Raw genomic sequence first — 27,496 nt, forward strand, 5'->3', positions numbered from 1 at the left:
GCCAGAACTTAATATCCTTTCATTCTTACTGTCCCTCATACCTGGAGCTGCTTTTCAGAATGTTTCTGTGACATCACCACCTATTTCCTTTGAATTCCTTCTCAGAACACCTGAGAACACCTTTTCTGTGAAGCCTTCAGTCCTAGCTCCATAGTTGATGAGTCTGCATGGAAGTGTGGCAACTACCATCCTTCGTGACTATTCTTTACTCAAAGTGGTGAGGGGAATTAGCTTGAAATGGGGGCAGACCAGCCCAACTTTAAAATAACCAGGGAAAGTTGGTTGCAGTGTGGACACTATGGAAAGGACAAAAGAGCATAGGCACATGCCTTGAAAACAAAGGGTTACCTTATTGAGGGGTAATGGGTACAGAAGGTGAAAAGAGGGTGGTTAAGCAAGAGTGTAGCACCTAGCGAACTTGCTAACAACAGTCTTCCCATAAAAGGGTTTGGCAAACTCACTGGAGATGGCTTAGGTGGCTCCTAGAACACATTCATCATGTCTTAGTACTGGGTAGGGGGACAGAGGTTGAAGGTGAGAGAAAGAATTGAGCCGTTTTTCATATCTCCCTCTGGTGTCTTTTTCTCCAGTTACTGGAGCATGTGGCGAACTATGGGGTTGTACGTGTACAGCGTGTGGCATGGAGATCAGTGCGAGGGATGTGCATGAACTGAATTTTGCGGTTCAGTTTGTATTCTCACCAAATTTGAACCGAACCACTGGTCGGTGAACCAATTCAGTTGAACCATCTGTTCCGGTCTGTTCTGTTCAACTGAACCGGTTCGGCAGTTTGAGGGGTAATGCTTGTAAAGGGGAATCTGGATTTCATTTTACAAGCAAAGGCGGTTGGGGAATCCTTGAAAAGTCTTCTAAAGGGTGGTGTGTGCGTGTGCGGCGGTGGTGACAAGATGGCACCTTTAAAATTAGATTAAGGTCACCGCTCCTCGGAATCCCTCTGGCAGAGCTCAAGTGTGTGGCGCTTCCTCCAGCAACCTGTCCACATGGTTCCGGCCTTCGCAGAGGCCAGAACTGTGCTGCTGCCACTCAGGTGGTTGCTGAAGGGAGCACCGTGCACTTGGGCTGCTCCAGGGGATGGGCTTGTAAGAACTTTTAATCTACTTTTAAAGGTGCCTTCTTGTCACTGCCCTTTAGAATTCCCCAATCCCCACCCCTTGTAAAGAGGAATCTTACTGGATTTCCCTTTATAAGTATAGTCCCTTGAACCACAGAACCGGTCCACCATGGACAGGGCTTGGTTCGATTTGATAGTGGGCCAGACCACTTTCATTCCAGTTCATGACTGAACCATAAAACCAACCCGGTTTGAGGCGGACCGGTTCAGGATCAAATGGTTTGTGCACACCCCTAATCTGTGCAATAGTGTACACAGTAACAATTATGGATGTGCACGAATCTATGGAGCTGCGGTCCGGCACTGGGGTGGGGGTTCCTTTTAAGGGCAGGGGGAGGGTGTAGTTACCCCCTCCCGCTGCTTTCCCCACGCTGGCATGTGTTTTTTGCCAAGCATTTGGGGTGGCAGGATACCTCCCTGCCACCCCTTCGCTCTCTCAGCTGCAAAAGGCTTCAGAAAGCCTTTTGCGTGTGCGTCATGTCTCCGTCTTTCTGAAGCCTTTTGCAGCCGACAGGGGGAAGGGGTGGCAGGGAGGTATCCTGCCACCCCAAATGCTTGGCAAAAAACGTGCGCCGGTGAGGAAAAGCGGCGGGAGGGGTAAGTACACCCCCCCGCCCTTAAAGGAACCCCCATCCCGGCGGACGAATCTTGAACTGCCAGAAGATGAGACCGGTCCGGAGGTCTGTAGAATGGCCTCCAGACCAGTCCGTGCACATCACTATTAACAATCAATGGCGAGACACATGGACAGGTTAGCATTAGAAGAGGTATTTTCCAAGGCGACTCACTATCCCCTCTGTTGTTTGTAATCGCCATGACTTCACTTTCACAAATACTAAACAAAACAGGCCTCGGATACCGAACATCTAAAACATCAAGTCAAATAAACCATCTTCTCTCCATGGATGATCTGAAGTTGTATGGAAGGTCCCAGTCAGGAATCGAATCACTGCTAAGCACTGTCTGTATATTCAGTAGCGATATAGCAATGGAGTTTGGACTAGACATGTGTGCTGCATTAATAATGAACAGAGGAAAAATAAGAAAAACAGAAGGAATAGAACTGCCCAATGGAAGCAACATCAAGAACCTGGAAGAGAAAGAACATTACAAATACCAAAGCATTCTCCAGGCTGATAACATTACATACACTGAAGCTAAAAGAAAAATTGGAAGTGAATACATCAGGAGAGTTAGAAAAATCCTCAAGTCCAAACTCAATGGCGGGAACACCATACAAGCCATAAACACCTGGGCTATACCTATTATCAGATACAGTGCAGGAATAATAGACTGGACCCAGGCAGAGCTAGAGACGCTAGATGTTAAGAACAGGAAAATCATGACCATCAATCATGCTCTGCACCCCTGTAGTGATGTAGATAGGCTATACCTCCCTCGCAGCTCAGGTGGAAGAGGAATGCTGCAAGTCTATCAAACAGTAGAGGAGGAGAAAAGAGGCCTTGAAAAATATATCAAGGACAGTGAAGAAGATGCACTTAAGATGGTCAATAATGAGAAACTATTCAACACCAATGAAACAAAGCAGGCCTACAAGAAAGAACGAGTCAAGAACCGAGCAGAAAAATGGAAAAATAAGTCACTGCATGGTCAATATTTGCACAACATAACTGGAATATCAAACATCACTACTAAGACCTGGCAATGGCTTAAGAATGGCAACTTGAAGAAAGAAACAGAGGGTTTAATACTGGCTGCACAAGAACAGGCACTAAGAACAAATGCAATAAGAGCAAAAGTAGAAAAATCAACCACAAACATCAAGTGCCACCTTTGTAAAGAAGCAGATGAAACCGTGGACCACCTAATCAGCTGTTGTAAAAAGATCGCACAGACTGACTACAAACAAAGGCATGACAAGGTGGCAGTGATGATACACTGGAACATCTGCAAAAAATACAAGCTACCTGTAGCCAAAAATTGGTGGGACCATATAGTAGTGTGCATGGTTCGGTTCGGGCACACTGTTACAGACCCCCGAACCGGTTCGGTGGTTCGGATGGGCGGGGGCATGTAGCTTTAAGCGGGGGGGTGGTAGTACTTACCCCCCACTGCTGCTCTTCCCCCTCCGGTGCTGGTCATTTGTAATAATAACAGCAACAATATTGATAATAAAATTCAGCCATCCTAGGTCCTTGGGAAGGACTCGATGTCTGGATAAAACAAACCAGTCAGTAACACCTGTCTGACTGTATAAACAACAACAACAAGATGATGATGATGATGATAGCAGCAGCACACCAATGGAAAGCTTGACACATAAATGTGTTTGAATATGCAAAGCTATTTAGAAGAGTAATAAACTGCAGTAGTGATGTTCTTACTCCACCTCCTTGAATAATAATATGTATGTCATTTGTCTCTGCAGCAAAGTTATTCAGTGTGTGAGAATACTGAGAGTTCACTATGTTGCTGCAAGAGTACAACAAAATGAAACTGATTTTTTTTTGGTGCAACCCTCTTAATTCTAATCCTTACTCTAGTCCATTCATGAAGAAGATGGGGCCAGTTCACACAATATAACCACAACACACGAGAAGAAGAAGGGGGCGCTCCAAGAGCACACTAGTTGAGACATCTTCCACAGATTTCCAAATGCCCTTCCAGCACCTCCCTTGATCATGTGTGGGGTCTGTTCATTTGAATGGCCCCTAAACACATGCTCCAAATACTTGTTTAAACAAATATTTGGAGCATGTATTTAGGGGTCATTCAGATGAGCAACTTCATGTGCTCAAAGGACATGCTGGAAGATCATCGGGATTAGTGATGTGCACGGTCCGGAGAAGTCCGGACCGGCACCGAAGGGGGGCCTTGTTTCTAGGGCGGGGAGGGCTTCCTTAGCCCTCCCGCCTCCTTGCCCCCGCCAGCTCCCGTATTGAACAGTATAGGGGCGCTGGAAACCAGCCGCCCCCCCCCGCCGCCGTCGCGAAGTAACCCCCAAGGTCAGCCAGCCAGCCAGCCAGCCCTCCCTCCCTCCCAGCTAGCTGCCCTCCCACCCACCCGCTCGCTCACCCGCTCGAATACTGGATAAAAAACGAGAGGAGCTCCGGCACAGAGCTCCTCTCGTTCGGAAGGCCTCCTGAAGAATGGCGGCTTGCGCGCGCGCCGTTCTCCGGAGGCCCGGTCTACCTGCCGGGAAAGGGCCGGGTAGACCGGGCCTCCGATCGCTGGGTAGACCGGGCCTCCGGCGATCGGAGGCCCGGTCTACTCAGCGATCGGCGGCCCGGTCTACCCGGCGGGAAAGGGCCGGGTAGACCGGGCCTCCGATCGCTGGGTAGACCGGGCCTCCGGCGATCGGTGAGCGAGCGGGTGGGTGGGAGGGCAGCTAGCTGGGAGGGAGGGAGGGCTGGCTGACTTTGGGGGTTATTTCGCCGCGGCGGCGGCGGGGGGGGGGGCGGCTGGTTTCCAGCGCCCCTATACTGTTCAGTACGGGCGCTGGCGGGGGCAAGGAGGCGGGAGGGCTAAGCAAGCCCTCCCGCCCTTAAAGGCATACCCCCCACCCGGACCCGGACCAGGCAGGGCCGGACCAGTCCGGCAGTTCGGCCATTCTTTGGAATGGCCGCCGGACCGGTTCGGGCACACTGCTAATCGGGATGTCCATGAAAGACATCCTGATGGGCATGTTCTCGGTGCCCCCCTCCTCCTTCCCATGTGCTGCCAGCAGTATTATTTTAACCAGCCCATGAGCAGCCAACCTGAAAGCATAAAGCACTCTGGCTCCTTCACAGTTTCCTCCCTCCTGCCCCCTTTGGCCCCAGTCTCCTCCCCCCTGCCCCCTTTGGCCCCAGTCTCCTCGGCCCCTCCGCCTTCTGGCCCATTCTCCTCTGATTTCTCGCCACTGCTGCCATTATTTATCTTCCGCCTGCGCCACTCAGTCTCCTCCCTCCCCCACTCCTCCTGCCCCAGTCTTCTCTCTCTCCCATCCCCAGTCTCCTCTGATTTCTCACCGCCACCAACATTATTTATCTCCCGCCCACTCATCTCCCCCTGCCCCTTTCTGTCCCATTCTCCACTCCCCCACCCCCTTTTGCCCCAGTCTCCTCTCCCCCCGCCCCATTCTACCCCAGTCTCCTCAGCCTCCTGCCTTCTGGCCAATTTTCCTCTGCTTTCTCGCCACTATTATTTATCTCCCGCCTGTGCCGCTCCCGAAGCAGCCGTACTTACCATCGGGCGGCTTGAGGGTGGATGCCTCAACGTTCTCTTTCACAAGACTAGCTCCATAACACTGTCCCACTACTCTTGTGAATAGAATTAATATATAGGAAAGTCTTCTGCTGCACTGATTTTTGCTTCCTATAAGTAACATCTGTTCCCCCCACAGCCTCTCTGAGAAGCTTCACACAGATCTGCACTCATACTTAAACTCATATCTTCACTCTTGTTTATATACACCTTCCCTTTCGGTGTAAGATTTTGGGGTTGTACCTTAAGATGGCCCACCTTGCTTCCTGTTTCGGCACAGTTTTTGGTTAGACGCTTAAAGTCTTCTGCCTCCTCTTAATTCGCCTAGCACCATTAACCAGCTGCCAGGAGCTCTCACTCTTGGTCAGTTTGCATACACTCTTCCTAAAATTCTCATTAAGATGTAGCATTCAATCACTCTGTGTACTTTATTTACATAACCTTACCCTGGGTCCCTGTTCTGGAAGCATGGACCAATGTGCCAAAGTTCCATAGGATTGGGCAGCGTCTTTTCCCTGTTACCTTCCATGGTTTGTTTCCTTAGGAACATAGGAAGCTGCATTGTACTGAGTCAGACCATTGTTCTGTCTAGCTTAGTATTGTCGACACAAACTGGCAGCAGCTTCTCCAAGGTTGCAGGCAGGCGTCTCTCTCAGTCCTACCTTGGAGATGTCAGGGAGGGAACTTGGAACCTTCTGCATGCAAGCATTCAGGTGTTCTTCCCAGAGCGGCACAATCCGAATATTTTACAGTGCTTGCATATGTCTACCATTCAAATGCAAACCAGGGTGGACACTGCTTAGCAAAAGGGACAGTTCATGTATGCTACCACAAGACCAGCTTTGTCTGAGTTAAAGTCCTTGTGTTAAAGTCTGTGTTTTTATGTCTGCTTTTTGCACCACTCCATGTTTGTCTCCCTTCCCAGAGATCATTTTCTTGTTCTGTCTTTGGAATTTTTTTCTAAAAACATAAGAACAGCTCTGCTGGATCGGTCCCAAGGCCCATCTAGTCCCGCACCCTGTTTCACCCCAGTGGCCCAACAGATGCCACTGGAAGCCTACAGGCAGGAGTTGAGGGCATGCCCTCTCTCCTGCAGTTACTCCCCTGCAACTGGTACTCAGAGGCATCCTGCCTTTGAGGCTGGAGGTGGGTCTCCGACTAGTAGCCGTTGATAGACCTCTCCTTCATGAAGTTATCCAAGCCCCTAGTAAAGCCATACAGGTTGTTGGCTGTCACCACATCTTGTGGCAGAGAATTCCACAAGTTGATTATGCGTTGTGTGAAAAAATACTTCCATTTGCTGGTCCTAAATTTCCCAGCAATTAATTTCATGGGATGACCCCGGTTCTAGTGTTACGTGAGAGGGAGAATAATTTCTCTCTATCCACTTTCTCTACACCATGCATGATTTTATAGACCTCTATCATGTTTCCTGCAGTCATCTTTTTTCTAAACTAAATAGCCGCAGGTGTTGTAGACTTGCCTCATAAGAAAGGTGCTCTATTATTTATTTATTTGTGTATTTATTTAGTTAGATTTATATGTTGCCCTACTCCCATAGGACTCAGGGCGGCTTACAAGCAATAACATACAAAGCAACACAGTTCTATAAAATACAACATACATAACATCATAACCACAGCCCCGCTACAGTACTAATTACAAGACATAATAACCATGGATTACCAGATCACTCTACGACCAGCTATCTCAGCAACCAAACACCCGACGAAACATTTCCGTCTTGCATGCCTCACGGAAAGCCAACAAATCATGGAGATCTCTGATATTATCTGGGAGACCATTCCATGGAGCTGGGGCCAGCACTGATAAGGCCCTAGCTTTCGTTGATTGCAGTTTAACATCCCTAGGGCCCGGGATAACCAAGGTATTACTTGTGGCCGATCTCAGGACCTGGCGAGGGACGTATCAAACAAGACGGTCCTGGAGATATGGAGGGCCCATATTGTGTAGGGCGTTAAATGTTAACGTTAATATCTTAAACCTAACCCAGGACTCAACTGGCAACCAGTGCAGTTGAACGAGCAAAGGTGTCACATGTGCTCGCCAAGGCGCCTTAGTAAGGACCTTGGCCGCTGCATTCTGCACCAGTTGCAATCTCTGAGTTAGGCACAGTGGCAACCCCACATAAAGTGAGTTGCAGTAATCTAACCTAGAAGTGACCATCGCATGGATCACAGTGGCCAAATCCAGAGGAGACAGATAAGGGGCTAGCCGCCGTATTTGGCGTAACTGAAAAAAGGCCTTTCGAGTGATCTCCATGATCTGAGTCTCCGTATTCAAAGAGGCATCAAGAATCACACCCAGACTCTTTACTGTAGGCTGAGGTATCAAACAAGCACCATCAAGGGTCGGTAATTGGTAACTCCCCCCGTCCTCTTTGGGCCCAGCCGCAGAACTTCAGTCTTATCTGGATTAAGCCATAGACAACTTTGCTTCAGCCAATCTACGACCTCCTCCAAGCACCTGGTCAGCTGAGCTATGGTGTCCTCAGCCCTGCCATCCATCAGCAGAAAATGCTGGGTGTCATCCACATATTGATGGCACCCTAGCCCAAAATTCCTCACCATCTTTGCTAAAGGCCGCATATAAATATTGAACAGCAAGGGTGAGAGAATAGCCCCCGAGGGACGCCACATGTTAATACATGACATGAAGACCTCCCATCGCTACGCTATAACCCCGGCCTTGTAGGAAAGAATGCAGCCACAACAAGGCCACGCCTCGAATCCTAGCATCAGCTATACGGTGGATCAGAATATCATGGTCCACAGTGTCGAATGCTGCTGTGAGATCTAACAGCAACAGCAGCGTCAACCCTCCCTTATCAAGCTGGCGACGGAGATCATCAGCCAGGGCGACAAGGACCGTTTCGACCCCTCGCCCAGGGCGAAACCCAGACTGGACGGGATTCTCCAAAAATGTCTGAAGCTGTACTGCTACTTCTACAGCTGTACTGCTACTTCTGCTACTTCTACTTGCTACTTTTAGATGTGGAGACCAGAATTGTATGCAGTATTGCAGGTGTGTCTGCACCATAGTTTTGTATAAAGGCATTATAATATTAGCAGTTTTATTTTCAGTCCCCTTCCTAATGATCCCTAGTATGAAATTGGCCTTTTTCACAGTTGCCGCACATTGAGTCAACGCATTCAAAGAGCTGTCCACCACGACCCCAAGATCCCTCTCTCGGTCCCTCAACAACAGCTTAGGTCCCATCAGAGTATACTTGAAGTTGGGGTTATTCATCTCAATGTGCATCACTTTACACTTGCCAACATTGAAGCGCATTTGCAACTTTGATGCCCACTCACCCAGTTTAGAGAGATCCTTTTGAAGCTCCTCACAATCTGTTTCCTATTTCACTACCTGAAAGCGTTTGGTATCATCTGCAAATCTGGCCACCTCACTGCTTACCCCTGCTTCTAGATCATTTGTGAATAAATTAAAAAGCTCTGGTCCCAGTACAGATCCCTGGGGGACCCCACTTCTTACTTACTTCCATTGTGAAAACTCTCCATTTATACCTACCCTCTGTTTCCTGTCTTTCAACCAGTTAGCAATCCACATATGTACTTGTTCCCTTATCCCATAACTGCTAAGTTTTCTCAGGAGTCTTTGATGAGGAACTTTGTCAAAAGCTATTTGGAAGTCCAGGTATACTATGTCAACTGCATCATCTTGATCCGCACACTTGTTGACACTCTCAAAGAACTCCAAAATGTTAGTGAGGCAAGATTTCCCTTTGCAGAAGCCATGCTGGTTCTCTCCCAGCAGTCCTGTTCTACAATTTTATTCTTGAGGATGCTTTCCATCAATTTGCTTGGAATGGATGTTAAGCTAACCGGCTGGTAATTTCCCAGATCGCCTCTAGATCACATTCTGAAAATCAGTGTTACATTTGCTACTTTTGAGTTCTCCAGTACAGAGCCTGATTGCAGGGATAAGTTATATATTTTAGCAAGGAGGCCGGCATTTCACATTTGAGTTCTTTGAGGACTCTAGAATGGATTCCGTCTGGCCCTGGCGATTTGCTAGTTTTCAGTTTTTCCAGACAGTTTAGAACATCATCTCTTGTCACTTCTATCTGACTCAGTTCTTTAGCCTCCATCCCTAAAAAGCCTGGTTCAGGAACAGGTATATGCTCAGTATCCTGTGCCGTGAAGACAGATGCAAAGAACTCATTTAGCTTCTCTGCAATCTCCATATCTTCCCTAATAATCCCTTTCACTCCCTCATTGTCTAATGGTCCAACCACCTCCCTGGCAGGTTTCCTGCTTTTGATGTATTTAAAGAAGTTTTTGTTATTCCCCTTGATGTTTTTGGCTAAATGTTCTTCAAACTCTCTTTTTGCCACCTTGTATTTCTTTTGTCAGAGTTTGTGTTCCTTTCATTTGGGTAGGCCTTCCAATTTCGGTAGTAAGTCTTCTTCCCTTTTATGGCTTCCTTGACTTTACCTGTTATCTGTGCTGGCATCCTCCTGGACTTTTAGTGGTACCTTTCCTCGTTTGCGGTATACAATCTAATTGGGCTCCTAGTATTGTGGTTTTGAGTAAACTCCATGAATTCTGGAGCGAAGTGACTCTCCTGATTTTCCCTTTCAGCTTTTTACCATACTCCTCATTTTGGAGAAGTTTCCTCTTCTGAAATTCAAAGTGTCTGTGTTAGACTTCTTTGATTATTCTCTCCCCACATGTATGCTGAATTTGATTGCACTATGGTCACTGTTTCCTAAAGGGTTGATGACACTGACATCCCATACCAGATCCTGGATACCATTCAGGATTAAGTCCAAGGTCACCTTCTCTCTGGTTGATTCCAAGACCAACTGTTCTAGGGCACAGTCATTCAATGTATCTAGAAATTTGACCTCTTTGTCATTACCTGACTGTGAATTTACCCAGTCTGTGTGTGGGTAATCGAAGTCACCCATTATTACTGCCCTGCCTCTCCTTGAAGCCTCTAAGTCTGTGTTTGGGCATCAATTAGATAACATTCTATTTCTCTTTATTAAATCCTTTTCCCCCTTCCTTAGGTTTAGGGTAGTAAACTTATATTTAAGGAATATTGGGGAATTCACTTTTATTATAAGAATTTGTTTTCATCATTTCATTTGAATAATCAAACCCTGGGTAAAGTTCCAGTCAGGAAGGTTGGCTGACAGCCTTTCTTCCTTCATGAACGCAGCAGTCTTCCTGAGTCAGTTTAGCTTTCTGAGATAGATTTGACTCTGTCTCAGCTCTGAAAGCCCAGACTGGACTAGCCTGTCTTAAGAACCTGAACTCTCTTTCAGATTGGGTTTAGTCTGCATTCATTTACCTTACTTGTTTTTTTAAATGCCCTGTTTTGGTTCTAAAGCTCTCCTCAACATCAGTTAGAGTATTTCAATTCCTCCAGATGTTGCTGAACTACAACTACCAGCATCCCTAGTCATAATAAATTGTAGCTGGGGATGCTGGTAGTTGTAGCTCAGCAACATCTGGAGGAACCCAGGTTGGAAACCACTGGGTTAACCCCTTGCTATCGTGGTTTCACATGCTTCCCCCTCCTGCACACACCCAGGTTCAAACTATTAGACTCATATTAAAAGGAATCTATATTTAGTACACCTTAAACATCTACACACACAGAAGCATAATTTCTAATATAGGTTAAGCAGCGTGTGATGGATATGGAAAAGCAATTTGATTTAAGTCTGCTTAACACCGGTAGTATGTTAGGTGGATTTTCAAACTACGCCTGGCCAGCTGCATGCCTCACACACTTGACCACCTTAAACCAGAGGAGAGCTTTCTCGCTGGTGCAGTTTAATGCCTTGCCTTCTGCCGTTTTGGATGGCAGATTTAAGGGGATACCACTAAGGAACCGGTTATGCCCATGTGGTTTGAGTGACACTAAGTCTGTCTTACATGTTCTTTTACACTGTGCACTGTAGGGACATTCCATTCGTACTATCTGGATCGAACCATCAATCAGAAGATTATTACATCTATCTATTAGCAGATCAACATGCGGTTGTTACAGTGGTGACAGCAAAATTCTGTGCGGCAGCTTGTAAACTGAGACAGGAGCAATTGAAATAGAAATTTCTGTATAACTTGATGTTTTGTTACTTAGTTTTACTGCTTTGATTTTCTTTTGTTTTATGCTGATTTGTATTTTGGTGTGTATGTTGATTTGGTCACTGACTGTAATAAATTATTACTCTAATATAGGCTAAGTGTTAATGCAAGAACATGCATTTGCATCTTGCGTGTTTTATGACATGTGGGAGCATATTTCATGTTTAGATTATCTTGGCCTTGCTTTGTATTCAATAATATTTATTAATTAGATTTTTTTCTGTGTTGTCAATTTCTGGGTTTGGGGATGGGGGTCATCTGTCTTATACCTGTAAACTTAAAGGTCCCACGAAAAGAGGGAAGGGGTGTTTGTTTACTCCTTTCACTGCACCAAGCTTCCTTGCTCTGGTTGTCAGCCACTATTTCTAGCTATATATGAATGTGGTAAAAACTCATCTCATCATGAATGTGGTAAACACGAATGTGTTTTGAATTAGTTTGTGTGGTTTGAATTAGTTCACAGTTTCCTTTTTCATGGCAAATGTTGCTGAAATTGCACTCTGTGCAAAACAAAAGCACCAGATTGCTATTTAACAGATGTGGGGATACATCTACATACTACTAGTCATTCTGGATGCATTAATGAGTATATTCAAGTATTGTGGCTCAGCAGATATGAAGAGAACTGAACCATTATATCACAGAAAATTAGGAGCCACCCAAAAGATGTTGGGAAAAGAGCTAGGAGAATGGCAAGATAACCCCAAGTGTTTTGACTCACACAATGCTTTCTTCAGGAGACTGGTAAAAAGATTGATTGAACTGATCATCCAAATAATGAGGTAAATCTGATTTTGGATGGGGTCACACTCCCTCTAAAAGACAAAGTCTGCAGCTTGGGGTTGCTTCTGGACCCGACGCTGTCTTTGGAGGTGCAGGTGGCGGCAGTGTGCAGAAGTGCCTTTTACCAGCTACAGCTGGTATGCCAGCTGCAACCCTACTTGGAGAAGTTGTACCTGACCTCTCAGTCATTCCATGCTTTGGTAACATGCAGATTGGACTACTGCAATGTGCTCTGCGTGAGGCTGCCCTTGGAAGACAATTTGGAAGCTTAAGCTGGTCTAGAATGCTGCTGCAAGGATGCTTGTAGACACAAATTGCTTCATGAGTGTCACACGCATCCTGTGGCAGTTTCATTGGTTACTGGTCTGCTTCCGGGCTAGATTCAAGGTGCTGGTCTTGACCTTTTAAAGCTGTACACGGCTTGGGGCTGGGTACCTGTTGGACCGCATTTGCCCATATGAATCTTCCAGGGCCCTCCGCTCATCATCTCAGGCACTGCTCATGGCTCTGCCACTAACGGAGATCTGGCTGGTGGGAACTAGAGACAGCCTTTTTGGTTGTGGCTAGGGATGTTCAAATGGCCAGCGTTTCCACCATTTGGAGGGTGGGGGGCATATCTTTTAAGGGCGGGGGAGGGTGCCCTTACCCCTACCGCTGCGTTTCCCCTGCCAGCGCTCCATTTCAAAAGTTTCCATCAGGGCGGCAGTGTACCTCCCTGCCATCCCATGTCCTCTTTAGCTGGAAGTAACAGGAAGTACCCGGTGTGTTTGTGCACACCAGGCATGTGCACTTTGCACTCACTCACACGTCAGGCAAGTGCGCAAGCGCAATTCATTCTGGGTACTTCCTGCTACTTCTGGCCAAAGAGGACATGGGGTGGCAGGGAGGTATGCTGCTGCACTGGCAGGGGAAATGCAGCGGGAGGGGTAAGGGCACCCTCCCCCACCTTTAAAGATATGCCTCCCCTGCCTTTGAACCACCAGCACCCCTCCCCCTTGCCAGTTCCGTGCACATCCCTAGTTGTGGCCCTTGGCTTTGGAATGCCCTCGCTAAAGAACTTCATCATGTATCCTCCCTCAGTGGTGTTTAAAAAAACAACTAAAAACATCTCTTTAAAGAGGCTTTTAATCTTTGGATATATCTGGTAGGTTCTTTAGTTATCAGTTTTTATTATTCTCAATTTTTAGCTTTTAAAATAACTTTTAATTTGAAATGTAATTCTGGTTGTGGTTTTAGCCTGACGTTTAACTTCTTTACTTAATTTAGTTAGTTTTGGTTAATTTTGTCACTTTTATTTTGCATTGTATCTTTTTTATTGTTGTGAGCTGCTCCGAGCAGTAGTGTACTGGAGTGGTGGGTATAAATATTTTAAATAAATAAATAAGAGGAGGGAACTATTTCTTCTGAGTGCTTTCTCTGAAGAGCCAAATGGGCTCAAATAGGTTGGGTTGTTCTGGATGATGCTTTATTGATATTGTATAACAAAAGCTGCTTTGTAGCACTTTTTGGATGGTACATTGTTGTTCATACCTCAGTTATTCAGAGATTTATATTGTTGTTCCCTAAAAGATAAGCAGGAATTTTGCTCCATCCATCTCTGTCACTGCAAACTTTCAGGATATGAAACACTGGTGATCTGATGCACCTGGTTGATCACTGTGCGAGGCAGAATACTGGACTAGATGGGCCTGGCTTTTCTTATGCTTGTCTTATGAATGGGTTCTGAAGCTTATATACTTGAATCCTTTGCACTGAGGCAGAATCTATTGCACCCAAACATTCCTACAATAATAGCTTGTAGAACGGTATGAAGCATACTGACCTGGAAGGAATTTGTTGCATTGCTATGGAGTAGTTTCTTTTTGCCAGTTCAGAATCCAATTCCTTGAACAATTTAAATGCAGATTTCTTAGAGATACTTTGACCTCTACATTGTATAGTAAGTGCCAGATTCAGTGAGTGTTAAGCATTTAAATATGGACCTTTCCCAATCTTGTATAAAGTAGAGAGTAAAATAAATTTAAGTTGGCAAAAAGGCAACCAAAACTTTGAGGACGAGCAACAGGTTGTCTGGCCTGGCAATGGTGGCAACAGGAGCTCTACAGGGACTTGAGCAATAGACATTGCTGAGTAATAGACATTGAGGCAACTTTGCAATAGACAATAGACATTGAGGCACCAGAGTAAAAAGCCCTTTCCCTGAGTTAAAAATCCACTCAGAGGCAGGTAAAAATACAAAGAACGAAAAGAGAAAAATTTTATTCAGAATATAACAGACTGCTTCAGTCTGAGGCATTCTCAGCTTTGAGTTACAGGTAAAAAAGAAATACTCAGTACTTTACAAGATTACCTCCAAAGATCCCCCCAGCTGGTGTTTGGAGTGGCACACTTTAAAATCATGGTTACCCAGTTGCAAGGATAATTCAAAAAGCACTCCCAGGTGCAAGAAACCTTTAAAAGCACCTTTACAGGGTATAGAAACTTCTTCAGAGCCCTAGTTGGATAAAAGGGCTCAGTCTCAGTTCCTCTTTGTTACGTTACAGATAAAAACACAGTAAACCAATTGTAAGGATTTGCAAAAGCAAAAAATTAAAAGAAATCTAACACAGGCTACCTAACATACAGTTCCCTGGCTAAACCTTTCCTTGAAGGCAAAGCCCTGGCTTCCCTCTTGAACTCACCAAATCCATGGTAGAGACTTCAGGCACCTGTAGAGCTCCTGGTTGCCGCCATTGCCAGGCCAGACAACCTGTTGCTTGCCCTGCCTGGCTCCAACTGAGAACAAAGAACACCCTTCACTTCCTGCCGCCAGGTCCTCCAGGAGCCGCCCACTATGTGCTGAGTGGCTGATCCTTAGAGATCACTGCCTGGCAGACAGGACAGGGTTCACTTCTGGTTCACTCTTTTTTTAAAAAAAAAATCTTTTTATTATTTTTCCAACAAGATAACAGAAATAAAGGAACATAGAAAAAGAAGAAAGATAAGAGTAACTTTAGAGTTGCTGACATCTCTTGGACATCTCGTCATTACATACATCAGTCGGGGATTCAACAGCCCTCTGTTCTCCACCCTCCAAACACAGATACATACACACACACACACTTGCCAAGAATTGCAAAAAAACCCCAGAGATAACACTTTAATTGGCTGTCTATTCTAAAAACAACAACACCCAAATCTTGGATAAGGGTGTTGATCCTGTGCTAAATTGTAAATTATGGAAGGTTCCTAAATTGAAACAAATGTTTCATCTGAAGTATTCTGTAAGTAAGCAGTAACCTTAGCCATAGAGGTATATTCCCATAGCTTTAATAACCACTCATCTACAGTCGGGATTATCTGTTGTCTCCAATTAGCAGCATATAAGATCCTGGCTGCAGTAATCATATACAAAGAAAGCTCCGTATACTTGGTAGGAATTTAGGATTTAGTCATATTTAACAACAAAAAAAAACAAAACAAAACAAACCCTCTGGAGAATAAGGGAAATTTCTGTTTAAAATTTCTTGCATCTTATGGTGATTTCCCCCCCAGAATTGTTGTGCTTTGCTACATATCAACTACATATGATAAAATGTCCCTTCATGGCTCTTACACTTCCAGCAGTTTCCGGTTCACTCTTTAGGGGAGGGGAGGGCTGATCACCACAGATCCCTAGGAAGAAAAAGAAGGCGCTCTGACTGCTTCCAGCATGCCTCCTCTGGAAAACCCTGAACCAGTACCAGCCGCGCTGCCCGCACAGCCTGCTCCTGCCAATCACCTCTTAAAGGTGGCTTAAAAGGTCAAGCATTTTGCCCTGATGGTGCCAAACCAGATACCAGTGCTGACCCCCTCAGTACTGAGAACTGCTTCTTCCCTGAGAGCTGCTGCTTCTCTGAATGGGACCAGCCTGATGGCCATGGTCTTTATCCTGACTTCTTGGTGCTGTGACACTATACGCTCCCTCCGCATCAGTCTTTACCAACACTTTCCTCCATCTTTACTGACATTTCCCTCCAAGCGACAAAAACAAGGACACATATTGGAGGGTGACACATTCTTAATCTTCTTGTGCCTGAGACAGGTACACTTGTTTGTTGGATTATAGATATGGCCCTGAGGATAGAGAACTTCTGCAATAGAGATCAAAGCAATTGGTACAGGGACAGGTACCACTCCAGATCACACTCCCACTTGCCTCATGGCTACAGGCGTTCGAGATCTCCTCTGTGGTGGTATCAGACTTCATTTCACTGCTCTCCTCCCCCATTCAAGAGCTTTACTAGAGCAGCTGAATGGTAACCAAAATCTATGCGGGTGTCTTCATCAACCACACATTAGAAGACGCCTACGCCAGCTAATCTACCCTCCCCTACACCACCAGTAGCAGCATTGCTCACAGTGATGATACATGCTCAACAAACTCTGTCAGACAAGCCAACGCAGCAGACACAAGTGCCAGGTGCCCTTAAGGACATAGTTTCGGCTTCTCCAATTCAGACTCTGAATTGGGTTCGGAGGAGGCCACAGATAACCCAGGCATACCAGATGTAGCTTCTGGTATGCCTCCAGACTGAGTAGAAGATGCGAAACTTCCCTTGCCTTCCAAAGGAGAAAGGGCTAGTCATGTGACCTCAGAGTGGAAAGGGGAGGAGCTACCGACTAGGAGTAGGAGAAATAGACACTTGGAAAGTTCCTGGTCTACTCTTCACGCAAGCATGAAGCCCATTTTTGTGAATGGAAAGATGACCAACAGAAAGCAACCTGATGTTCTTCCCAAGTTTATTTTGGTTTCCCCTCTAGAGAGAGCCCATTTGCACATCAGGAGGAAAAGAGAAAGCAGCAGCAATGAAGCAACTCCCTTAGCTGAGAGAGTCACTGTCCATGATGGTGTGAACAGTAGATTTTGATGGGCATCAAGTTCTAACTATGAGTAATCTAATATGCATGTATCCCCAGCTGCTTCCTGAACTTGCCAACTCCTGATGCTGGCTCTGAAAAATGGGTGTCTCTCCTCCTTCCACTCGTTGTCTTAGTTGCTTCTGCTCACAGGGCATTTGGTGGTTCTGCTGGCGTCTATGAGAGAAGGAGGGGTCCAGTACCAACTGGTGGAGAAGGCAATGGTGACACTTTGTCTTGCTGGCTTCTTCTTCCAGAAGCCTTTGAACACTATGAGAGAGAGGATGCTGGACTAAATGGATGGTTTATATGATGTAGCAGATTTCTGTTATAATATTCATCAGCTACCCTTCTTGTTGGAACTGTTCTCATGTTTATCCAATATGATACCATCCCAAATTAATCTGTAACTAGCGGGCCCAGGCGCAGAGCATCTGTGCCTCTAGTTGGGCGCAGCCATCACTCCTACCCCCATGCTGGCATGCCCAGCTTTCTGGTTGGCCGGCCAGCCAATTGGCCGCTCCTCCCGCTTCTCGGCCCCACCCCCCACTTCCTTGCTATCCTGCCGCTGCCTCCCGGTGGCCAGGCCAGGGCCTGCTGCTGCTTCTTCCTCACCCCAGCATCCCATCGCTGCTCGCCCCCCCAATTTCTCGCCGTCCCACTGCCGCCGCCTCCTCCTACCGGTGGCCAGGCCAGGGCCTACCGCCTCCTCACCCTGGCATCATCCCGCTGCTGCCTCCCGACCATGGCTGGGCTGGCCCAGACCTCCTGCCGCTGCCCCTCCTCCACAGGGCCCGCCCATCCTCCTTCTCAGCACAATGGTTGCAGGTGCTCTCTGCGTGGCTGGAACTCTTGTGCGTGTCTCCCCCTCTGTCAGCCAGTCGCCTCCTTTCTGCCACGTACCCACACATTCTGTCTACAATAATTAATTATATAGATGCCTTGACAAACTGGTTAGATAGAGAACCTTATAAGAATTTAAAGGAATTTGGAGTTTATTTAATAATTCTTACAGATCAGTTCTAACTGACAAAGTGTAGATTGTACCATGTTCTGTTCTTATTGCATATATTCAGTTTAGTTGCACAGTAGTTCTTACAAACTTGTTTCACAATTGTGTAATCAACTGTATGGCACTTCAGCTAATAGAAAGATTTGTAAATATTTTAGATCTAATAATGTTTGTAGAAAATGTAAATATTATGTTTATACCAACATTTGGATAATCTATATACAACTAGACTACAATTGAATAGTGCATACTTGAACTGTTACTCAGAATCAGTGTTCTCAGTATTTGCTGAATAAACTTACTATACTGTATTTGCAGATGAATTTGAGAGAAGCAAAAATCTTTTATACTGGCATGCTTGTTTCATATGTAAGCTGCATATAATCCTCTATAGAGTCATATTTTATAATTCTTGGAATAGTATTTCAAAAAACATGCTTTGTGCTAGTGAGGTGAAAAAATAGGTCACTTTATTTGATGATGTTCTCCTAACCCTCCCCTTTTTTAATATTGAGGATTATAACAGGCAAAGTGTATAACTGCTTATTTTGTGATCTGTTACTGGAGCTACAGTAGCATAGCCATATGTGAAAATGATTAAAGTGCAGATTAACATTCCAAGGGAGGCATGTTGCATCTGTACCCTGTATGTTTACACTTCTGGTTCAGATTGGTACATTATGTGTATATATTTAAGTAAAATTCTTAAATCACATTTTTTCTGATCACAGTATAATGTAGAACTATGTTGTGAGCCGCCCCAAGCAGTAATGTACTGGAGGGGTGGGGTATACATATTTTAATTAATTAATTAATTAATTAATAGGATAATATTTTTAGAGTTCTTCATGTTTTTGCAATTTCTGTATACCTTAGTTTTGAAAAATGGAAGAAGGGTCGAGAGAGTGGGTCTACCTTTGTGTTGTAGTATTCATAGCTTTATGAGAAGCCAACTGACACAGGAGGCTATCTCCTCTAAGTATAATCCTGGACATTTCAGACAAAGTTGTGGGGCTGGGGGGAGGACAAAGTGTGTGTGTGGTAGGGGAGGTATGCTGAATCAGTGTTTATAACACCTGTAAGTTGTACAGAGATCGTGTTATTTTGTTCCTAGTCAAAACAAACTAGCAAGGTCAGCATGGATAGCACTAAATATCTGTATCATTTGGTACTCATTTAATTTGCAGCCACTTTATTTAGTGCGACATTGAATGGGAGCCTTTGTGGTTCCAACACAGCTTTAACTTAAACTATCCATTACAGGTGAGAAGACCTTATCCAAACAATTCTGAAATGATGCTCCCACCACAATCTTGCCTTTTGCTGATCCTCCTGTAAATTTATTTCAGCTCTATAGCCAGTCCCTCCATAAATATATATATAAATTAGAGGAGTGCTTTGGTTCCAGCTTTGTCAACTTAATTTTCCTGATAGCAGCAGCAGGGTATGAAAGTGACCTGACTGTCTTTAACATTCAGAGGAGATGTATAGGGTAGCAACTTTATCCTTGTCCATGAAGGGTGTGTGTGTGTGTGTGGGCGGGGGGACGGACGGACTATAATCTCTGAAAAGCTTACTTCTGTTGAGGGCAAGAATATTACATAAGAACAGCCCTGCTGGATCAGGACCAAGGCTCATCTAGTTCAGCATCCTGATTCACACAGAGGCCCACCAGATGCAAATGGAAGCCTACAGGCAGGAGTTGAGGGCATGCCCTAGCTCCTGCTGTTACTCCCCCCGCAGCTGGTATTCAGAGGCATCCTGCCTCTGAGGCTGGAGGTGGCTTATAGTCCTCCGACTAGTAGCTGTTGATAGACCTCTTCTCCATGAAGTTATCCAACCCCCCCTTAAAGCCATTCAGACTAGTAGCCAACACCACATCTTGTGGCAGAGAACTCCACAAGTTGATTATGCGTTGTTTGAAAAAGTACTTCAGTTTGTTGGACCTACATTTCTTGGCAACCAATTTCATGGGATGACCCCTGTTTCTGGTGTTATGTGTGTGAAAGAAATTTCTCTCTTTCCACTTTCTCTGCACCATGCATGATTTTATAGACCTCTGTCATGTCTCCCCGCTGTCATCTTTTTTTCTAAGCTAAAAAGCCCCAGGTATTGTAGCCTTGCTTCACTGAATACAACACCCAATGAATACTGGGTATTGTAAGTACTTTTGAGTGAAGAAAAAAGTTAAAGCTGTGTTCAGTGGAGGAAATAGGGATGTACACACACATATATCTCTGTTGTAATTGTATGCAATAGCTACTTTAAACATTTTTCTCTAATTCTGAATTGAGAAGTTGAGTTCTGTATATTACTTAAGAATTTTCAATATTGATAATATATGACAAAAGAAGACTAACAATTATGTTGATAGTGTTGCATGATGTTGCAGTAATTTTTTAATAATTCTCAGTTCACTTAAACGAGTACATGTTCATGAGAATCTAGTTAGATAGTACTGATTTGATTGCTAGTATGAAAGAATAATATTAATTAGCACTTTGTCTCGAGTTTTTCTAATGTAGGATAAAGGAAAGCTGTGGTGCCAGGTATTTATTTTTTCTTTCTCCCCCCCCCCCCCGCTTCTTTATCAAAACTGATTGGTTTATGTTGCTAAGAAGCTAGCTCACTCACTTTTGACCTGTTTGGCTGGCTTTTCCTCCCCCTCCCCCCGCCACCTTTACACTCAGTAACGTTGATAATGGCTCTCATGCACTTCCTCTAAAGGTAAAGTGTACTGTCAAGTCGGTGTCGAATCCTGGCAACCACAGAGCCCTGTGGTTGTCTTTGGTAGAATACAGGAGGAGTTTACCATTGCCATCTCCCGTGCATTATGAGATGATGCCTTTCAGCATCTTCCTATATCGCTGCTGCCCAATATAGGTGTTTCCCATAGTCTGGGAAATGTATCCGTGGGGATTCAAACTAGCAACCTCTGGTTTGCTAGTCAAGTCATATCCCCACTGCACCATTAAGTGGCTGCACTTCCTCTACCACCCTATATTATCTGAACATCAGATTTCCTTTACCTTGGAAACAGCCATTTTTATTCATTCATGTCCTTTGTCTTGCAATATAAAATGTGCTCCAATTTGAGGTGAGAGGTGAGCAGGAAATGCACAAGCTGATCTCACTGAAGTTGAGAAGAGAAATATTGTCAAAACATATGTTACATTACCTAAAAAAGAGGGTCAAAGTCAAATGTTCATTGGGGGCAAATACCTGAACCATCCTGTTATCCATGTGAACCCTGTAAGCATTGTGGTGAAAGGCATAGAGAATAAGAAGAAAAGAGTTTGAACTCCAACTTAAACAAAGCAAACATGTTGGTAATAAACACAAACACACAAAAATTAGTTGAACAAAAGATTTCCTTAAAAAAATATTGCATTACCTAAAGAAACATTTTGTGGCTAAAAACGGTATTGTATTAATGCCATGTTCAGTTTTCTGTTTTATCTATCTGTTTTGCGACTTTGTGTGACATTTTCCAAATTGTTCTCTGGGTGGCTCAGAGTCACAACACAAGATTAAAACATACAATAAAAACACATAACACATTAAAGCATAACAGATAAAAATGGAGAAAAGAAAATACAAAATACAACACAACACAGTTTAAAAACATTTTAAAATTAGTTAATCAAATCAGATATGAAAATTGGAATTTAAAATTTAAAAGGCCTGGGTGAACAAAAAGGTCCTGTCATCTTAAAAAACCAAAGTGTTGAAGCCAGGTGAACCTCACTGGGGAGGCTATTCCATAAATGGGGTACAACCACCGAAAAGGCCCTCTCCTTGATCGAAATATCCAGTTCCAGTTAATAATATTGCAGCCCTATTTTGTACCATCTGCAGTTTCTGGGCCGTTTTCAAAGGCAGCCCCGCATACAACGCATTGCAGTAATCTAAGTGAGAGGTTACCAGAGCATGAGTAACTGTGGTCAAGCTATCTGTATCCAGGTAAGGTCGCAGTTGGTGTATCAGCCAAAACTGATAAAAGGCACTCTGAGCTACAGAGGCCACTCGAGCATCTAGTGAGCACCCCCAAACTGTAAACCTGGTACTTCAGGGGGAGTACAACCCCATCTAGAACAAGCTGAACATCATTCACCCGGGGAGAGAAACCACTGATCAACAGTACTTCTGTCTTGTCTGGATTGAATCTGTACACCGCCTAGAGATTTCTATATTAGGCGGTATACAAATTAAGTGAATAAATAATAAATACATAAATTGAGTGTCAGCCTATTCACCCTCATCTAGTCAATTTGTATCCAAGCACCAATTCAGGACAGTCACCTCCTCACCTGCGTCTGATGAAAAAGAGAGATACAACTGAGTATCATCTGCATATTTATGATACCTGAGTCCAAATCTCCGGATGACCTCTCCCAGTGATTTCATGTAGATGTTAAACAGCATAGGGGAAAGAATGGAACCCCATAGCATAACTGCCAAGGGGTTGAGCAGTAATCTTCCAAAACTACCTTTTGGGAACGGGAGGTAAGAGTGCAACCACCTCCAAGCAGTGCTTCCCACACCCAACTTGGCCAGCCTATCCAAAAGGATACCATGGCCAATGGTATCAAAAGCCTCTGAGAGATCCAAGAGAATTAACAGGGTTGTACACCCCCCCCCCCCGATCTCTCTCTGCATTGGTCATTCCACAGGGCAACCAAAACAGTTTCTGTTCCAAAGCCAGGCCTGAAGCCTGATTGAAATGGATCTAGATAGTCCGTTTCCTCCAAGAGTGTCTGGAGCTGGTCAGCCACAGGCCTATAGTTGTTTACATCCTTTGGGTCCAGACTGGGTTTCTTTAGGAGTGGTTGAATATTAGCTTGCTTCAATGGAGCTGGGACCACTCCCTCTCTCAATAACGTATTTAGAACCTGCTAGAACTAGCTAAAAATTTCCTCTGTACTAGATTTAATAAGCCATGAAGAGCAAGGTTCAAGCATGCACGTGGTTGGCCGAACTCGACTAAACGCCTTGTCTGCATCCCCAGGCACCAATAATTGAAACTCCTCCAGCAGAACTATACCAGATTGTACTCGGCATCATCAATGATCCTGCATCAGCCATAGTGTCCAACTCATGGTGAATGTGAGCAACCTCATCCTCAAAATGCTGTGCAGATGCATCACAGCGTGCTACTGAGGGTTCTAATACATCTTGCTCAGGGCTAGATTTCAAAAGGCCTCGTACCATCCAGTAAAGCCCTGCTGCATGACGTTGAGAGGATACAATGGTTCCATCACTGCCACAGAGTAGGCTCGATAATGAGCTCTATAACCTGTGTTCGCTCAGACTCACCCTGAGTTTTCCTCCACTTACGTTCCAGCTGTTTCCCAGCTTGCTTCATTGCCCTCAGTTCAGATGTATACCAAGGCATTGCATGGGCTCTGCTTTGCGGGAGAGGGCAGTTGGGAGTGATCATGTCAACCGCCCGAGCCATCTCTCCATTCCAGAGAGCAACTAGAGCTTTGACAGGAGCATCCTCCATACTAGCTGGAAAATCCCCTAGAGCCCTCAGGAATACATCAAAGTCCATCAGTCTCTATGGGGGTGGAGCATTTTTATAGGTTCTTCACCTTTGCACAGAGGTGTAGCAGCTTAGACTCTAAACCTCAGAAGAACCTCATACAGTATGAAGAGATTTTTAGAGGACTTAAATTGTATGTTTCCTCAGGTTAGGAAGTCAGAACCACTGGAAGATATTAATGTAGATTTGTTGCATCAAATGCAAACTTCTGAATCAATAGTTATACATTTCAACAGTTGTTTCTTGAAAGAAAGTTGATGTTGTAGCTGTATCCTCTGCAACTGCATTGTCTTACCTAAACTTTCTGATTGTTATTTTGAACAAGCTATTGGTTTCTTAGGTTTTCTTAAATCTTTTCACAAAACATATATCCAAGCAGTGCATTGTCAGTTGGGAATGTTATTCTTTTATCTAGCGAGAGCAAAATGTTTTCAGGCAAGATAAGTAGCTCTTTATGGCTTTTTGATAGCGAAGAGAGATAATGTAATCTAAAACATTTCCAGCAACACTGTAGGGGGAATTTTTTTCATTATTATACATTTAATACTGAACAAAGTCCTTCAGAAGCTTACAGGCACAGTCTTTGATAACATCCTTAGCCTGTATAGGACAGTTGTTTGAAAAGATACCCAGACATTGGTATTGGTTCAAAATGTTAAGTTCAGTTCATGTCATGAATCTAGTTTGCACCTAACCAAAAAGGAATCAACCTGATCCAAATGAAAACTAGAAAACTATAAAATATCAGGGAGACATCTTTTATGCACAGTGTATTCATTATCCAATACCCAGTGTTAATGTGTAAACATGTAATTAATACGTATATATTAAAATCCTAATAATAGTTCACAAGACTCTCATTCACATAAATACTTTTTAAAAACCTATAAAAGCTTTTAATACATAAAATACCAGTAAAAATTCTAATAGTCTTCATGATCTAAAAGCTTCCATAAACTTGTAAACAATAAGCACTCTTATTACTGTTTTCAATATTGGAAGGTCCTGAAATAGGTCTTGTGTGGGTGGCAGTGTCCTTTATTATTCTAAATTTCTACTGCAAGTCAGACGTGTTTCAACTAATTGTCTTCCTCAGTGACTTTTCCATATAATATTCATACAGAGGATGATGTAATTCCAGTCTCTACAAATAAAACAGCCCAATAGTGTTGGGCTACTGCTAGAGGTTTTCAGAAAGAGGCTGAGCAGCCATCTGGTGGAGCTGCTGTAGCAGTTTCCTGCACTGAACAGAAGACTGGACTAGAAGACCTTCAAGATTCATTCCAACCTTAAAATTTTTGATTCTGTGACCCTGAGTTATATGTCAAATGGGGAACGGAACATGGATCTAAATTTACATTGCAAGAAAAAGGTTACTACTTAAGATGTGCTACTTGCACTAGAGAGCATTGCTGTGAAATCTCATCCAACATTTAGGGAGATGAGGTCAAGTATGGTCTTCAGGAAACAGTGACCTGGTATATGTATAAATTCCCAGGCAAGCTAGATAGGTACTTTAAGATAGAGGGGCAAGATTTCAGAAATAAGAGAAAGGGATAGGTTCAGCCCTGAAGAAGCCAGGCAAGAGGCTATATCACCTGTCCTGGAGAGGGGAACACCAAGGTGGTCTGCAGGAGTATCTTGTTGCAGTTTGCTGGGGTCCAGAGTGAGAGGCACAATGGAACACTGAGATGTTTCACAGTGGGTGTCCCAGGTGTAGTAGTAATACACGAGAAAGCACATTGGGTAAGGGAATTAGGGATACTTATATCCCCAAAGTGCCTTGAGGGCACATTTCTTTGTCCTGCTCTGCTGAAAAGGGGAGCCCAGACAACCTTTTTTTGGAATTCATTGAGTCCTTCCTGTGTAGGAATGTGTATGAATCACCTATGGCATTCAAGGCTGATTGTGAGGACCGTTGGAGTGTGCAGGTGCGTCCTGAGCATCTTGTGCTGGGAAGGGCCTCCCAATAATTCTATCAAGCGTTTTGATGGGCACCTCTTCAAAGTTACATCACTGACTAATCCCTATTGTAATGGAGTCTGTTGTTTTATCTTCCTTGCCTTCCTGGCCCGAGTGCTTCGTTAACAACAGGTGTTTTCTCTCTTGCAAGAGGAAATTTAGATTTCATTCCAAGGCTGAAATGATCTTGAATGCCAGACTTGCAGAAGCTAGTCCTGGAAGTCTGCTTAGTCAGGCCCCCTCACACAAAGAGGGAGTATGGATCTAATCCCCTTTTCAATTTGTGGGGCCTGTAGCCAAATCTAGGGGTGACTAGTCCACTGCCAACTAAGTGACTTGTCCCCATGTATAACATAGACTGGGAGCTCACATTGTGGACATAGCAAAAGTGCAATCTCCAAGCCAGGAGATGCAGTTGCAGCCAGGGAGGCTTCTGGGAGCAGGCAGGATAAACTCAGCTGGTAACAAAATACAGGAATGTCTTCCTTCGTATGTAAATTCTATTTTTTCTGATTACTAGGCTTTTTGTTGGGGTACTGGTGTTCAGTCCCAGCTCCTTTTCTTTGAGGTGTTAACTAGGAACACCAACACAAGATGAGTGGTGCATCCTTATAAGTGGTGCATCCTTATAACTCAGATTGAGATTTTGAGAACATCCACCTCATGGGAAGAATATTAATTTTTTAAGCATTTACTGGAAACCTCCAACTTGAAATGTTCATTACAACCTTAAAAGAGGAGCAAAAAGCCTGGAGTGTTTGGCACAATACAGCACAAAACTCTAAATGAAGTTTTGGGGAGATGTAATAAGATCCCCCCCCCCAATTTACTGGGAACTCCAGTTTGAGATGGCTATTGTACTGTTAAATGAGGTGACCCAAAATTCATCATTTGTGGCTCAAAAGTAATACAAAACTGTGGGTGAGGTTTTTATTTATTTATCATATTTATATACTGCCTGATGTGTACACCACCTAAAGATACACATAATTTAAAACAAATATAAAACAGAGTAAAAACAATTTCACAGAATAAAAATTTTTTTAAAATTCCGTAGGATAAAACTAACAGTTTAAAGTTAATTTCAGTTAAACGCCTGAGAAAACAGGTGTGTCAACCGTCAAGTTCCTAAAAGCAATCAGAAATGGAGATGCTCTTAGGTTGTCAGGGTGCATATTCCAAAGCCCCAGGCAGCCACAGAGAAGGCCTGGTCCCGAGTCGCCATCAAACAAGCCAGTGGCAACCATAACCAAACCTCCCCAGATGATCAGGGTTCACGACAGAGAAGGTGCTCTCTGGGGTACCTTGGACCCAAGCTGTCGAGGACTATAGGTAATAACCTGCACTTTGTATTTAGCTCTGAAACCTATGGGCAGCCAGTGCAGTTCTTTTAAAATCCATGTTAGATGATCCCTTCAGTTTGTCCCAGAGACCAGTCTGGCTGCCTCGTTTTGTATTAGTTCTTGTTTCCGGACTACGTACAAAGGCAGCCCCATGAATTTATTTATTTATTTATTACATTTATATACTACCCCATCCAAACAGCTCTGGGTGGTGCACAAGAACAAAAATAAAACCTACAAATCAATCCTTTTAAAAACCATCACTAAAGAACAATTTAAAAATGGCATAAAACCATTTACAATTAAAACATTTAAAACAGTTTAAAAACTCTGGAAGGCCAGGCCAAACTGGCCTGTTTAAACTGTTTAAAAACTCTGGAAGGGCTCTCCTGAAAACCAACAATGAACTCAAACTACGGATTTCTGCCGGGAGTGCATTCCACAGCCCAGGAGCATCTACAGAGAAGGCCTGTAATGTATGTGCATTACAGT

The 27,496-nt window shown here is 44.2% G+C and overlaps 2 protein-coding genes across 7 annotated transcripts in view; both read left to right on the forward strand.

Moving 5' to 3' along the window:
* MSH3 (mutS homolog 3) overlaps positions 1 to 27,496 on the forward strand; it is a 205,307-nt gene that overhangs the window by 82,350 nt on the left and 95,461 nt on the right. The window lies entirely within an intron of this gene.
* LOC128342972 (uncharacterized) lies at positions 172 to 3,467 on the forward strand. Its single transcript, XM_053291232.1, has 2 exons — positions 172 to 217; positions 1,981 to 3,467. Exon 2 carries the CDS (start codon positions 2,034 to 2,036, stop codon positions 3,168 to 3,170), a length of 1,137 nt encoding a protein of 378 aa, XP_053147207.1. The 5' UTR covers positions 172 to 217; positions 1,981 to 2,033; the 3' UTR covers positions 3,171 to 3,467.

Source organism: Hemicordylus capensis, chromosome 2 (genome assembly GCF_027244095.1).
Source record: "Hemicordylus capensis ecotype Gifberg chromosome 2, rHemCap1.1.pri, whole genome shotgun sequence".
Taxonomy (NCBI): domain Eukaryota; kingdom Metazoa; phylum Chordata; class Lepidosauria; order Squamata; family Cordylidae; genus Hemicordylus; species Hemicordylus capensis.